Source organism: Nymphaea colorata, chromosome 3 (genome assembly GCF_008831285.2).
Source record: "Nymphaea colorata isolate Beijing-Zhang1983 chromosome 3, ASM883128v2, whole genome shotgun sequence".
Lineage (NCBI taxonomy): Eukaryota > Viridiplantae > Streptophyta > Magnoliopsida > Nymphaeales > Nymphaeaceae > Nymphaea > Nymphaea colorata.
This window is the reverse complement of record NC_045140.1, coordinates 25,417,926-25,433,220: the sequence shown is the minus strand read 5'-3', so window position 1 is coordinate 25,433,220 and position 15,295 is coordinate 25,417,926. Positions and strand designations below refer to the sequence as shown.

The following is a 15,295-nucleotide window of genomic DNA, read 5'->3' as shown; positions in this document are numbered from 1 at the left end:
CATGATCTTGTACTTTTTTGCTTGTCTGGCTACTCTAATCTCCCCATTGTAGGCTATTGACTTACGGGCTTGAATCAGCCATGATCGTTCCTTTCTGCGGTACCAGCTCGACCTAGGCATGCTAGCTCGATTCAGTTAATCTTTCCAGACTGAAATATGGAGAAACTTCAGGAGGGTTTTGGTTAAATCCCTGTAAAATATTTGCTCGTCAGCTCCAGACTATGTAAGAGAAACAGAATGAAGCTCCCATCTTTGCTGGAGATGGATAGATATTAGAGGAAAAAAATCGACTGTTCTTATGGAGTGGGTGCTTAGTGGGAAGGAAAAAATACTTGTTGAAATAGAGCACAATCGCCTTGCTTTTTACGATGTAGCTGGGAGGTCCAGCCTTTTCGCAACGAAATCACCTATTTGATCCTCCTCAGGCTACGAGGGCCTGGCTGCAAGAATTCTAAAGGACGATTATGCCATGGATGATACAGTTACACGGGGTCACCAAAGGGCAGGGAGAGTCTTAAGAACGTGCTGTTCTATGATTTGCACGCTCTGAATTATTGGGTCCTGCTTGATCGCGTGTAGCTTAGGCTCCAAATCTCCATGTGAAAGCAAGAAACCTATTTGTGTACATTTCATGCCGTGACGAGAAGGGAGAAAATCCGATGACTACGGAACGTTTCTAACTTCATTCCTCGACTCATAAAGAAACAACGAGGGCTCGTGTAAAGTTAAAAGCCAACGAATGATTTGTCGCAATCTCCTTGTCCGTCCGATTCCCTGAACTTGCACGATACGTGGACTTTAAAACCAAGAAGGTCCACAAAAAGAGTAGGAAACTCTAATCGATTTTGAACAAGAAGTAGGAATTGGGGCAACTTAGCAACCCCTTGCTTCCTAGTTCCTACTTTGAGATGGGACTGGGAAATGTTCCTACCAGAAATCTCATGTAAAATCAAGAAGTGGGAAGGTTTTGCCGCGAACTGGTCATCAATCGAGGCCCTAATGGCTGAGATGCTTTGATTATGAACAGAAGAAGCTTAAGAAAAAAGTTGTAAAATATACAAAACAAGACCAACAAATATACAAATACAGGAGAATGTAGTTATAGATAAGTGGGAAAATAAACAATGCACCTACCTCTCCATTTCTTCCTTGAAACAAAGAAGGCCAGGGAATTAGGAAAGGGTCCAGGAGAGGAAATGAGTAGAAAACTGGGGACCCATCACTTCCTTTCTTCACTCAGTCCGAAAATGGATGGCAAGAAACTGATCGAGGTAAGCATCCGAATAACACATGGAAAATGAGGTCAGCAGTTAGAGCATCAACCTATTCCCCGAATCCTTCCTCAAAGCGGAGAGGGCGAGGGAATTAGAGAATGGCTCCACTAGGAGATATTGCCTAAAATAAAAAACGAGTACTCATCACAATCTTTCACCAACTAAGTCCTGCTCTCCAGTGAGGCCGAATTAGAAAAAAAAAAAAAAAAGACATACATCATGCTCAAAACAGAAGAAGCATGTAATATTTTCGTCTCTCAGTAAGCCCGAAAAAATGAGAAACTGGTCGATCTGGCACTCAGCACGTCAGTGAACGAGGCAACAAATCTGATAATTCGAGAAGTAGGGCACCGTACCTTGTCTTAGTTCCTCCTGAAAGAGACAGAAACCGAGAGAGTCGGGAAAAGATCCGACGCGGTCATCTTCAAAAAGAAAAGTCAGAGAGACTCATTGCTATCGTTTAGGTTGAGAACTCCCCCGTACTTTGATTTCTAATAAAGGAAATCCGAGAAAGGTCGATACTCATTGCTCCAGGCCTCATCTCGCCTTCAGGCAACCAAGAAAACAGATCGTTGAAGAAGCAGAGCAAACTATCGCTCTCCCAAACTCCATGCTACGAGAAGACGAGCGAGGGCGGGAAGTCTCCCGCCAAGAAACGTTTGAACCTAATGGAGAAAGATCGTTTCTTAATCGTGCCCCCTGCTCCATTTCAGGAACGACCGACTGAGAATTTTTTATCTCAATCCGTGCGTCGTCTACTTGAGATCACTCGATCGATGTAGGCCTAGGCAGTAGGCACCCGGCCGGGCGGCTTGATCCCATTGTAATAAGAAATATGTAAAAACATAATATAATATAATATAATAGATAAATACAATCAATTATATGAAGTATATATTTTTTTCTCAAATACAGTAATATTTTAAATAAGTTCTACTTCTCGAACCGACTCGAGCCCAAGCCGAGCCAGGTACTTGGCCTGGTGCCCACCCTACAAAAAGTTATAATCTGGTGCTCTCATTTTTTCCCTGCAGAAAAAGTTGATTAACAGCGCCGACCCTAGAAATGAATATCCTAGATTCAGATTTTCAACCCTCGGCATAGATTTGGATCTTTTAATACTGGATCCAAGTGTTCTTTTTTTATTGTTTGAAATGTAGTTGCCCTCAAGTATCATCCCAAACATTGAAGATCACAGTTCTAGTGTTCTGGCCGTTTGCAAGTTTGGTTACCTTCAGTTTCATTTGCCATAAAGAAGTGAATCCAAACTCCAGATTTGGTCGAGATCCAAATGCACGGTTTGTACGTCAAAGCCATTGGATTTCATTTTCCTCTCCTGTAAAACCTATGCCATGCAAAAATTGGTTCGAGTTCAGCAGTACCAGTATCTTAATTTTTTTTTATTTTTAAATGGACATCTTTAAACATTTATTATTACAAGTGCCCCACCAGATATGAGTATTTTTAAATAAGTGCTCTTCCAGCCACTGATTCAGTGGCTATATTTTGGAGCTAAAATCATCCTCAGTCTCCCCTGCCGCAGAGCTACTTGGATGCTAGGGTTAGAGCCCGCACTGCACTTTAGCTTTAGCACATCGCTTCCCTCCATTGACACAAGAAATGAGCGCTACGCCACTCGAACTAGGGACCAACCAACAACTCACAAAATATCCCTGCTGCCAAATTATCCCATAGGGTCTATGGGACAAGAAAATGACAAATAATATACTTGAAATAATATGCTTGCATTTCCAGTAAGGGGTTTTACCCTTTCAGATCCAAGAACGGTCAAGGAAGCAAAGACTGGCAAGGTTCCAATCACTTGGTTAAATTATTAGAACTCCCAAATAAACAAGGGAATCTTATCAGACCAAACATTCATGAAATAAATCTGCTGCTCTTGTCATGGTTTGGTCCAAGCAGATGCCAAGTTTGTCCTTTGGCCCAGTACGTGTCTAATTCCCCCAGCAATAATTCCCACTAGCTGGCTTTCTCAGGCCCAATAAAGGCTCAACATGTGACACTCATTCCTTGAATATGAAATATGAAAGATGAGATAATACTCATGCTGGATCGATCACATAAGCAAGCATATATCCCTCAAGCATTCGGTATTTCTCTTTTTGCATTTCAGCATGGTGGCTTTTATGTTCTACGATTAAAAGAAAATATCACCAGCTATATCATATGGTCTTGAGGTTGGTTATCTCTCGTTTTAGATTAAAGTTACTATTTTTTTTTAAATTGCATTTTCTTTTGCTTAACATACTAATTATTGAACTGCAGAAACCTTGATAAATTCGATACCAAAATGGAACAACTATATATATATATATATATATATATATATATATATATATATATATATATATGAACGGCTGTCTTCTAGCTCAAAAAAAAAAAAAAGAAAAGAAATTCTTTTCCTCCGTTCTCCATGAGAGGAATCTGCTCGTGGTCACTTCCTGTCTTGCTACGAGCGGTCGAACTCTACACCAGCAGCCTAGATGACAGCTGGCACTAATAAGAAATATTTTTTTTATAAGAAAACTACGATCGAGCTATTGCGAAATATACATCATAAAGGGCTAACATGTGAAATACCCAAATATTAGCACGTTTCGGTCATTCTTTGAAAAGTTGAAAGCCTTTTGCAAAATATTTCATATTATGTTTCGTCGCCACGACGTGCGTGGCAGAAGGCAAAGTTTCAATGTGCAACTAAATTCCGATTGGACTCGATTTGTTTATGGCTCGAGCCGAAGACAGCAGTTCGAATTCACCTGGTAGCAGCTCCTCAACTCAACTAGTATGGTAGGGGGTGTGTTACCTCAAGCATACAACTTGGTCCCATTAAAAGACCCTAAGTAGTAAGTAGGTCCTGCCACTTTGTGCTACAGTGGAACCACTAGGTATTGAATTCTTGACCTCCTTCAACTTAAACGTACTCTTTTTGAACCCTCGCCCCGCCTTGCTGGACTCGTCGGAGGAAGATGAGGTGGGGCCCACATGCCGACCATTCCAAAAGAACTTACGCTAGAGGATGCGCAAACAAGTGAATCGACTGTCCGCGGCCAAGCTGTGCAGGGTGACTGGGCCATTTACTCCAAACCCTACTAAAAACTGACCCTTCTCCCTGCATGTGCTACTTCTGATCTTTCTCTTTGAATTGGGCCCAGTTCGGTCAAACATTGGGAACCCACTTCACTCTCCTACCAGGCTTTGCCAGTACACTGCAAAAAACATTAAAGAAAGAAAGAAGAAACTTAGAATATCCATTCTCCCCCACCCCTGCTGCTGTTCTTCCTCTCTCTCTCTCTCTCTCTCTCTCTCACACACACACACACACACAACACAACACAACAAACAAGAAGGGATAAAGATAATAGTAAAGAAAGTTAGTGAGGAGAACAATATGGGATTTGAGTTCAGGGTTCCTTTACATGAAAGGCACGCATTTGTCTTTTTTTTTCTCCCCGGTCTCTTTGTGATTTTTTTTTTTTTTTTTTTAAACCCACCGAGTTTCTCTCCTCTTCCCAACGTCGTCTCTTTGTGTGTGCTTGTGTGGGTGACTTTTTCAGGAGTGAAAAGCAAAGGAGGAAGAAAAAAGGCCACCGTGCTTCTTCTTCTTTCATCAAGAACAGGAAATCCCAGTTCTTCTTTTTGTCTCTCACTTCCTTTTCAACAAATTGCTATGGGATATGTTGCCTTCTAGTTCGTTCGTGTCACGACATAGGATCCTCTGGACCTCTCTCTCAAACTTTGCTTGGGAAAAGTTCTCCACAAAATGGCACATGCACTTCGTAGTTAGCACCGTAAGTGCAGATCTAATTTGACTGAGTATTAAATATTGGAACTGCCTATCCGTCGATGATGCCCAAGCCCAGTTTTAAAAAGTAGCTTTTCTTGTTCAAATGGGTGGACAAGTCCAGATCTTGATGGATGAAATGAGGCTACTCTTGAGTGAGTTTATTTGTAATACCTCAAAAGTTTAGTTATATATCGAATATTGAAAATGATTTTTAAGTGATTGATTGTCTTAGTTTGTAGTTTTTTTTGGAGTTATACTTCAAACTACTCAGAGGTGTACTAGAATCCATTATACTTAACCTCAAACCCAGTTTTGAATTGCAACATTATCAATTTGGTGGCATCCAGGAGTGGAGCCAAGGGAAGTCCACATAGACCCTTGCCCCCTTAAAAAAAAAATTTAATTTACATGAAATTTTAGAAAATTTTACTATATAAAAATTTTGACAAAACATATTTCGGTTCATATCAAAATTTCAAAACTTTAATTCGGCTCCCTGATGAAAAATTTGTCTCTGCCTCTAGTGGCATGGATCAATGCCGCGAAGGAAAAGGAAAGACCTCCATGCTTCGACAGGACTTGCTCCAACGTTTTAGGGCTTGACAAACTCAGGGTAATCTTTTTTAGGAGTATTTCCGCGTTTGATAAGCTATGGGAACATATAAATAGTGAGCCCCAAATAATTCCTCCAAATTGCTGGACATATTTTTTTTCCAACAAGAGCTTTATTTATTTTTTAATAGGTGGTTGCACTCAAGGCGAGAAAAAGGTCAACAGTTCAATACCCAATGCTCAACATTTATTAACATAATTTTCGTAGGGCTTGCCTAATCCTCATTTGCCTATTAAAAATAAAAAAAAGAGGGTTTCTTTTTGAAAAAAATAAATAAACAGTTCAGATCAAGGGTTTTTTACTTAACCGTGACGGCAAAGCCTAAGAAAGTGGTCAACCACATATTGCTACTCCACCATTGTTGTTATAATCGGCATCAATCATCGAATCGGTTGCAAACCGATTCAATTTAATGGCAGATGCGCCATGTGTAAATTTTTAAGTACTTTAAGATTTTTTGTATTTTTTAATTACCTTTTATATATATTTTTTTCATTTGATTTTTTCAAAAAATGTTTTTTCAGCATATTCACAACTGGTTTCAGTGGCAGGTGCCATGAGATTTTGAAAAAGAAAAATGTCTGTTGTCATTCTTAAGATTTATAAGTTGGTTTCTGTAAACATTTTTAAAATACCATTTGATCTCTTTATAAAATTCTTGGCTCCAGCCCTGTCCATATATACTTATGATAAGTTTAATCCGACAGAAAAATCAAAATTCCATAATTGGGACTCAAATTCTTTGGAGACAATCATGTGATGAATAGGGCTGCAAACGAGCAAGATTTAGCAAGAAAGTTTTTTCATTTTCAGTTGTACTAAACAACTAGTCCTTCAATTTAGACACCAACCTAGTAATTATATGCTTGCATTATCCCTAACCATAAGCCTGACGTCCTCCAAAAATAAGAAAATAAATGGTTGCGATGAGTTGCGGAGCCACATGTGGACTTGTATGGACAATTATGTAACATTTTGATATTTTATTATACATTTGAGGGATTAAGTCTTTTTGAAATGTTTAAAATCGAGCTACTACATATTAGTGTCTTTCAGCAAAAAAATTTCTGGCTCTGCTGCTCGGGCGACAAAACCATGGCTATTCCCCACTAGGCCACACATTCATATGCCTTGCCCTATCTCCCCCGGCATTATTCAATGTGGGTAGCCGTCCGATTTTGAGGAAATGAATCAGCCTCTTGGGCTCCCTTCCATCCAGATGGAGCCAAGGAGTAAAATATGGCGTGCCTTCAATTTCATAAGACAAAAAAGGCTTGGATGAGTTGCCCTCTCCAAAGAAGCCACAAAGACCCAAACCTAGCTTTCTCCAGTTCCCTGCTTTTGGACATGCTTTAAGCATGGTAACTAGAGATTTGAAAGGCCTGGAGGAATCTCTTTTGTTCCTCCTTTTCTTCTCCATTGAAAGTCTTTAGTTCTTTTCTTTTCTTCTCATTTGATGAAACTCTTTAGCAGGATGTTAATAACCCACGGCTCTGTAAACAGTACCGATCGAAGCCTCTATTCTCCTTACCCTTGAAATCTTGTGCTGTATCACTTAAGTAGAGTATGGTATACCCGTCAACTAGATTGTCATGATCTCTCCATCTACAATCCAATGAATATTACCAATAATAATCGAACGGGCAATGTGTCTTCTCCTACACAAGCTCCTGCCTGATCAGTTATATTATGCCTCGTCATGCATTATTAATGTTGGGTTTTCATGTTTTTTTTTTTTAATAATAACATCCATATCATTAGTATTTTTATTAAATACTTCACATTCATGGGATGGATAAATATATCTATAATATTTAAAGCAATGAGTTGATCATTGACTTTGACGCTTTTGTCAATTGAACAGAATAGCATGGCAGGGAGATGATTGAAGCGACACTATAAATTTTTACAGAGTTCAGGGTGTTGCTTCCTTTGTAATCAAGAATTCCTTTGTTTATTTTCTCCTCTCATCTAGCAGGATGTCGTTTTCCTGCATTCCCCAGATTCTTCTTCCCGCTTCGCTTGTTTTTTTTTTCTTCCCGGGGAAATTGGTTTATCTTAATTTAAGATGAACAGCAACAGAACGCGTACTTTGAAGAACATTTGAAGCTAAAAAGAAGTATGATTGGCTCAGTTGACAGCTAAGGTACGTTTGGCATAGAGTGGAAACACGACCCAAGTTCCCGAAATCCAAAGTTATTGTTCACAAACAGTCAGAAAGATTGAATTTCATGAAACTGCTCACTGTTCACGTACCAACGATGCTTAGCAATTCCCACGAAGGTTTGGTAGATATTCTCGAGTTAATAATGTGTTCCTTGGAAACGTGATGCTTCCCATTGATGGCTTGAGCGCTTTCAAAGCATAGAATCATGAGAACACAGCCCAAATATTCTCACTGGGGATCAACTTGGATCGGACTCTAGGCGAACCAACTCCGGCATGATCAGACATCAACTAATCGGATTCATTGGAGTTGTTTTTAACTGTGATAATGATTTTATTGGTGATCTATGGTAGATTTAATATTATTCTAGTTACCAGTTTTATATTTAATCATTTAGCAACATGAACACTAGTCTCTCGAAAATTGTAGTAGATTCATAGAACACCAAAACGCGGTATTTCATAAATATGTGTCGGTGTTTGGGTACCACCCAACTCGTCACATGCTACCTATGAAAAGCTGCCAACCTTATTAACAACAAAAAATTTAATGTGTAAAACAAAAAAATAGATCCTATATGATCATTACAAAAAGAACGTAAAGGGATATCTAGCAAGACTCACCAAAAGCTAGAACCACATAAACAAAAACCTTCCTCACCATGTGATAAGAGAAAAAACAGCTAATCGGCCTTTCCTGATGGTAAAGTGTAATATCTTGAAAGTTTAGTCTCGTATGTAAGATTATGAAGACTTTGAGAGACTTACAAAGGAAATTGTTAAGCTATCGGTTGCCATCGAGCTTGAACAGAAATTGATGGGGAAAGTTGGGATTTGCCAATCAGATAATTAAAGTGCTAGTAGAGTTGGTTCAATACTCGAACATGGGTTTCCACATGCATGAGTGTCTGTGATTTAGGGGAGTGAATAATCAGGTATCTACTTAAACTTGTAAAGAATCTTGAAAGACTTATAAAAGATGTTGTTAAATGATAAGTTGTCTTGGTTTCTTTTTGTTTTTTTAGACTGAAACTGAAACACGGTGGATTGAGATATTTATACTATCAAAGTGTCAGATATCCTTACAATGAAGGTGACGGGAAAAAACAACCACCGTGCCCTCATTGGTGGGAAAGTATGTCTACTTGGTAAACTTAAAAAGAATTTCAAGTTGAAGGTCGTCCACAATCAGAGGAAGAGAGTGAAAACTCATAGGCCTGCCTCCCATTTTTGTTCCAAAAAAGACTAAAAACAAGCACATACTTGGCACGTCGATCGACGAACTTGAAGTTGGTGAAACGGACCACCAAAAGCCATTAACGGACGGATGCTTGACCAGCAATATTTCATAATACCGAGCATGCATGCTTATGAGGAACCAAAGCTCGTACCACTTTTTAACTCTAAAAGCACATAAAATATCACAAAGTTTAAACTCACGCTGGCCATGCGGCCTTCCACTGGGACTGTGAGTACTTTGTACGTGAACTCGAATCGCAAGCCAAATTGCTCACTTTACAAAAGGGGTTTAGCCATGATGCCCTAGCAGTTGATTTATAGATTCTTGGGCACGTCCGTTAACTGCACTTCTGACCAGTGGCGGAACACGTGAGCCAGTGGGCCAAGTTTGACAGAGATTTCTTATTACTTGAACTCACTTTAATGTGACTTTCAATTGGTACCATGTATATAAGTTTGTGGGCACCTTTACATGGAAAACTAGAGCATCACTTCTACAATCTTGTCAATCTTTTTTGTCCTGAAAATTCTTTCTCTTCAACATTTAATCAGATGAAATTCTTAGCTCTCTCATAGCATTAGACTCGATGCATTGCATTTCATGGTCGTCGTTGGGTGGATCTCAAGGATGTCAGCATATATAATATATATATATATATATAACAGAAAAGGCAAATATTTATATAGGCAAAGTTGGAGTTAGGCAGATCTCTCCCGAGTAATGCCAAGTGACACCAATTGAAGTCTTGTTCTTGTCCCACTTGAAGGTTTAACAATCTAATTCCCCAGCCAGGTGGACCATCTCTTGCTGGCGACTCAAACAACATTCAACAAATTTACGACCATTGCTTCATAAATGCGCGTCCAGCATTTTCCTACAAACACGTAGGTGTAAGAAACCAAAATATTATTGTTATAACAGACTAAACTCACCCTTAGAAAGTAGCTACTTTCTTTGGGATTTTTATTTATTGCGGTTCAATTAATAACAAGTTAAAATCCGAAAAACCATAGCGACGAATTAAATGCAGTTTTTTATCAATTCTGCTTTTGGGGCATCATACGTGTACCTTGTATAATTTCAGTTCTTTAGGCAATCGCACGAGTTATAAACTTAAAGAGTACGACATGAATTTATGCTCTAAAAAAGGAGGGGGAAGGGCCAACATCCCTGTGAATAAAGCTGTGCAAATGGGATCATGGAAGCATTATAAGAAGCCTTCAGGATAAGAATGACTTGTGGGCTAAAAGACATCAAACTTCTTGGTTAGATACTCATAAATATGGGTCATCCTCTTAAAAAACCAAAAATTTTGACTCCCCAAAAGAGAGAGAGAGAGAGAGAGAGAGCTTTATGAACTACTTTAGTGCCATGAAGATGGTGTCTTCCTTAAAGAGCAAAAGTTTCTTTCTTTACCTTTTAATTTAATCAAAAATACTTTGCCTTATCTTTCTAACTTGCTGTCTGATAACTTATAGATTCTTTACATGACTTCATGCCAATAAACTAAGGAAAAGAAAGTGTTATGGGTTCAAAATTTCCTTTGCTTCTTTCCAGATGGGTTGCATGTTGTGGGGAACATAAACTAAACGTAAAGAACTTCCCATGGTTGCTATATTAAAGCGGCGACGCTGAGTTGACCTGCACCGCACCGGATCTGGATCTGTTTAACTCATTATCCAGGCCCAGATCCAAATGTAGACAAGGTGAGGGACATAGCTTAGTAAGAATCCGAATCACGTCGATACAGATGCTTGGATCCATTTCCAATTTCTTGCTCGGCATTGCGAACAGATATTTATATCAATCATGATCACACCAACTGACTACTTCATTAAACGAGTATAATTGCAAATATTAGAGTTCAAAAGATAAAAATCTACGAAATCTATATCATCCAGCTATCTCTGTGGTTAGATGGTTATTTTTTCTACTTTGGATTGCAAAAACCGTCGCGAAAGATGCATCTGTGACGACCAATTTCTTAGTCATAGTCTCTAGCAATGGAACGCTTCTTTTGCAACAATTTTTAATGACACAAATATAAAATATATCAACGAGCTAATATTGAATTTTAACTAGCCGACAGAGGCCGCTCAATTCATGTTTAACATTATTGTTCATGATTTTATTTTTGCCATTTTTTATTATATCTAGGTATTGAAAAAAGTTTACCTCTATGTCAAAAAGAAATACATAAGGTCATTCCTAGAATTAGGTCCAAATTTTGAATCCTAAGTGAAACTTTATACTGTGGCTCCAAAGACACAAACCAAAAAAGGAAAAGAAAAAAATAACAATGGGTGAGTTGATGCTTTGGATTATTCAATGGAAGGCAAGGGGCTAAAAAGAAAACAAGGAGAGATGGTATAGTGAAAAGGGTGGCTTTGAGTTGATGCGTCAGTAAATAGTGATGTTGAGTTGGCCCAAATGAAGACAACTTGCCAGTCTCTCCATATGGTTTGACTGTCCAAAACCCCATAAATCCTCCACACCTAAACAAACACTTCCCTTGGTTTGTTTCACAAAGGTCCAGACCCAAATGAACCCACCAGTTCAGGACCCACATATTGGGATCTGAGCCACAAGTCTGTAATAGTGGTATTTAACCCCTTTAAGAAAAGAAACCAATAAATGTTTGTTTACTCCTTCTTGACCTTGACTATTGTGGCTAAAGCATTCATTTACTGGCCATTGATGCAACCATGGTTGCAAGGGGAACCAGCACAGACCTGAAGAGGAGCGCTTTTGTAGCATGCCCAAGCAGAGGGTGGTCAGCTCACATTGTTGTGGAATGGACAGACTCATTGACAGCCATACCAGTGTACCCTACCTCTGCTTCCATTAATGAATAGCCTCTTCACCAAGGAAACCTCCCAGTCAAGACACTTCACTGATTTTGTGTACCATGCTCCCTGATTCAGCACCAAACAGGCATCCATGTACTCTATTTAAGTCTACAACTTACTGGACCTCTCATTCTTTGCAAGTCTTGGTGGCATCTGAGCGTTATGCACATCTCTTTACAGCAAAAAAAAAAAAAAAACCAAAAGAAAAGAAAGAAAGGGAACTTTGGGGATAGAACTGTTCATGAGTTGTTCCAAAAGATGAGAAAATTGTATACCAATTTCTGGATCTTGTGCGACATCCAAACGCGGCTGCCACTGTTACATCAAAGCTTCCCTTCTAAAGGGCACTGAAACTTGTCCACCGCAATAGGTAGGTAGGGCCAAAACATTAGGCTGGTCGGCTCATGGGCTGTGCAGACCTCATGGAGCATGGGAACAAAATTTGGCTTACACAAGCCCCTCTCTATGCCAAACTCCCTAGGCCTAAGAGAAGGGTTGGTTGCTAGACTTTGAGGGCAGAAAACCAAGGGGCTAGGTCATGTTGGTATAGGTTTAGGACTTTGTAGCTGCACCATGTGGGTCAGCATGCTTCTTCTTGGTCATGGTTGTCAACCAATGTTTGAGGCATGAAGCAAAAAAATGAGAATTCTAAGATGAAATGCAAATGCATTCTGCTATTTTCTCTTAGAAAGAAATGTGAACTTGAACAAGTGAAAAATGACACGAAAGCAAGCGCATACGTATTTACATTAATAATCGGTCATATACTAATGATTCAGAGCCCAAACCGATCTAGAAACTGCCACTAGGTTCATGTAGAACAGACAGAGCTGATTTAATAGGAGTGGAATCAACTAGAAACATAATACAACGGATCTGGATGTAAAGGACCCGGAAAGAGTTCAAGCTGATTCTCACATTTAATGGCTGCCCCACAGCTTGACAAGCAGTGCAGAGCACATAAACCCACATGTGCGGTACCCTACCATTGAGCGCGGTAGCCTGTAGGGATGCCCCCAGAGTTCACATCCCCTTCGCCAAATTGAGAGAGTCCCTGCATGCACGCAGACCGCGCCATTGCGCCCTACAAATAGAGACAGAAATGCCCAACTGTTCAGGCACACACCCTCTTGCAGGGCCTCTCTCATGGTTTACATGGAGCTCCTGCGCCTGACTTGGGCAGGGAGGTGAAGTTGCCCTTCTCTGGTTACCAGTAATTCCCGGGGTACCCAATTGATTGTTGCCCCTAAACTCATCGTCCCCTCCACCGGAAGGGGAAAAGTCGGCCGTTCGGCGTTGTTGGTATTGGCACTTGGGTATAGTTATGGGGGACTCGGATGCTGTTTCACTGTCCATCCTCCTCTGTGGGGAGAGTGAATCGTGCTTGAATGATTGCGATGGCGACGACGAGTTTGTTGCCTTCTTGTTGAGAGGTGTAGATTTTTCTGAGACGGAGGATGAGTTCATAGGTTTCATGGTCGAGAAAGAGGGAACTTTTCTTAAATCGCAGGACTGCGTGGTGATTAATGATGAAAACTGGATGAAATGTGCGAGGTTGGAGGCCATTAGATGGATTAAAAAAGTGGGTTTTTTCTTGCTCTGCTTCCTGAGTTTCGTGTTGTTCGCTCTTTATTTTTTGCTTTGGTTTTTTCTTGGTACCTTTGATTCAGCTTTTCAGTCTTGTGATGTCGGTGTGCGGCTTCTGTGCCTTGAACAGAGAAAGGACTATTTTGATTTTGGGTCGGAAACAGCGTATCTCTCTGTGACATATATGGACAGATTTCTCTCCAGAAGAACAATGGATGTGAGTAAAGAGAAGGGTAGAGGTCTTTGGTTAAGTTAAAAATTTGTAGATTTTTTTTTTTTTAATACCAATTTTGCTTGGTGCTATGGGTGCAGAAGGCGCATGGCTGGGCAATGCAATTGCTGTCTATTGCTTGTTTGTCACTGGCTGCCAAAATGGAAGAATGCAGGATCCCGCCACTGCCTGAATTCCAAGGAGTGGATTACGGATTTAGCAGTGATATCATTCAGAGAATGGAACTCTTGGTTTTGAATACATTGGAGTGGAGGCTGTATTCGGTTACCCCATTTTGTTATCTCAATTATTTTATCACAAAGTTTGGCATTAAATCAAAACGCGACACCTCCATGTGCAGAGCCATAGACTTGATTTTGGGCATTGTAGAAGGTAAATCATCAAACCCAATTCCTCCATCTTAATCAGACATACGTATTTCATGATCTAATTTATAGTTCTGTCCCTTCTGAGTATCTTTCCTGAAATTGTTTGTTTTTCTTCGTTTTTCCCTAGTAATGAACACGACTGAACATAGACCGTCTACTATCGCTGCTGCTGCGGTCTTAGCTTCATCAGGTCAAAAATTTAGTAGAAAAGCAATGGATCTAAAAATGGGGTCAGTCTCGGCTTGCTTCACAGAGACAGTGAGTTGAAAAACCACCGATTTTTCTTATTGTCATCTCACAGTTTCATCAGAATGAAAAGAAATTTGATGGATGTTCATGTTCTTCTCTCTTGTCCATCCGGCAGGAGGGTGTATTTTCCTGCTATAATATCATGCAAGGGCTTGAAATTGGCTCATGGAGAACTCCCACGTTTGCAATTTCTCCAGACTTGTCATCGATCTATCCTAGCCCATGCGCAAAAAGGAGAAGGCTGTTGTCAGGTGATTATAGCCATGGATCCTGCGTCTCGGATGAGAAGAGACCTGACTAATTAGTTACCGAAAGGGGCTTTGGTTTCTTCTCCTGTTATCATAATGATTCTCCAACCATATTATTTGTATGATAAGTGTAGCATCCTTCTCCAATGTCGAAATGTTTTGTGTTCTGTTTGGGGGCTTTAACCAGTAATCTCTCCATAAGAAGAGATGGGCGACAGCAAAACGTGAGGAAAAGAGAAAAAAACTGCGGTAAGAGTTGAGAAAAGCTGACTGACGCCCAAAGGTAGAGGGGGTGAGCCCAGGTGGCCATTGCATTGTTGTGAATAGTCCAGCTGGTACTGCTCTTTTCTGGTTCAGTGTTCTGTCGGTCATTCATCGTCACCTTTTAACTAAACATTCATTTTTCATTGTATTTCTTTCTTGCACTGGAGTTTGATAGGGAAGGAGTGGAGTCTATAGGGGTTGTTAAATCTATTAGTCTAATTATTGTTATTGTCATACTGCTGCTGTACCTTTTATTGGCTTTGCATGGGATGCTTCCTGTGTCTGTAAAGGGTTAAAGTTGGGGGAGAGGCCTCTGTGGTTTTGTGCTCTGTGCTTCATCCTTACCACCAAAAAGTTTATATAAAGGTGAATGTGATTGCATTTGTTTGAATGCTGT

The 15,295-nt window shown here is 40.0% G+C and overlaps 1 protein-coding gene and 1 long non-coding RNA gene across 3 annotated transcripts; one reads left to right on the top strand and one right to left on the bottom strand.

The window, feature by feature from the left end:
• Positions 1 to 55: 55 nt before the first annotated feature.
• Positions 56 to 1,905, bottom strand: LOC126409883 (uncharacterized). Its single transcript, XR_007572764.1, has 3 exons — positions 1,631 to 1,905; positions 1,135 to 1,395; positions 56 to 190 (listed from the first exon to the last, which is right to left on the bottom strand). It is a non-coding gene; the product is annotated as an uncharacterized LOC126409883 (long non-coding RNA).
• Positions 1,906 to 12,893: 10,988 nt separating this feature from the next.
• LOC116249746 (cyclin-D5-2-like) lies at positions 12,894 to 15,289 on the top strand. 2 transcript variants are annotated; one of them, XM_031622985.2, is made up of 5 exons: positions 12,894 to 13,532; positions 13,668 to 13,754; positions 13,853 to 14,141; positions 14,265 to 14,395; positions 14,502 to 15,289. In XM_031622985.2, exons 1-5 carry the CDS (start codon positions 13,275 to 13,277, stop codon positions 14,685 to 14,687), a joined length of 951 nt encoding a protein of 316 aa, XP_031478845.1. In that variant the 5' UTR covers positions 12,894 to 13,274; the 3' UTR covers positions 14,688 to 15,289. The 2 variants fall into 2 exon arrangements, with proteins under 2 accessions (XP_031478845.1, XP_031478844.1); XM_031622984.2 differs by having other exon boundaries at positions 12,895 to 13,532; positions 13,850 to 14,141.
• The last annotated feature ends 6 nt before the right edge of the window (positions 15,290 to 15,295 follow it).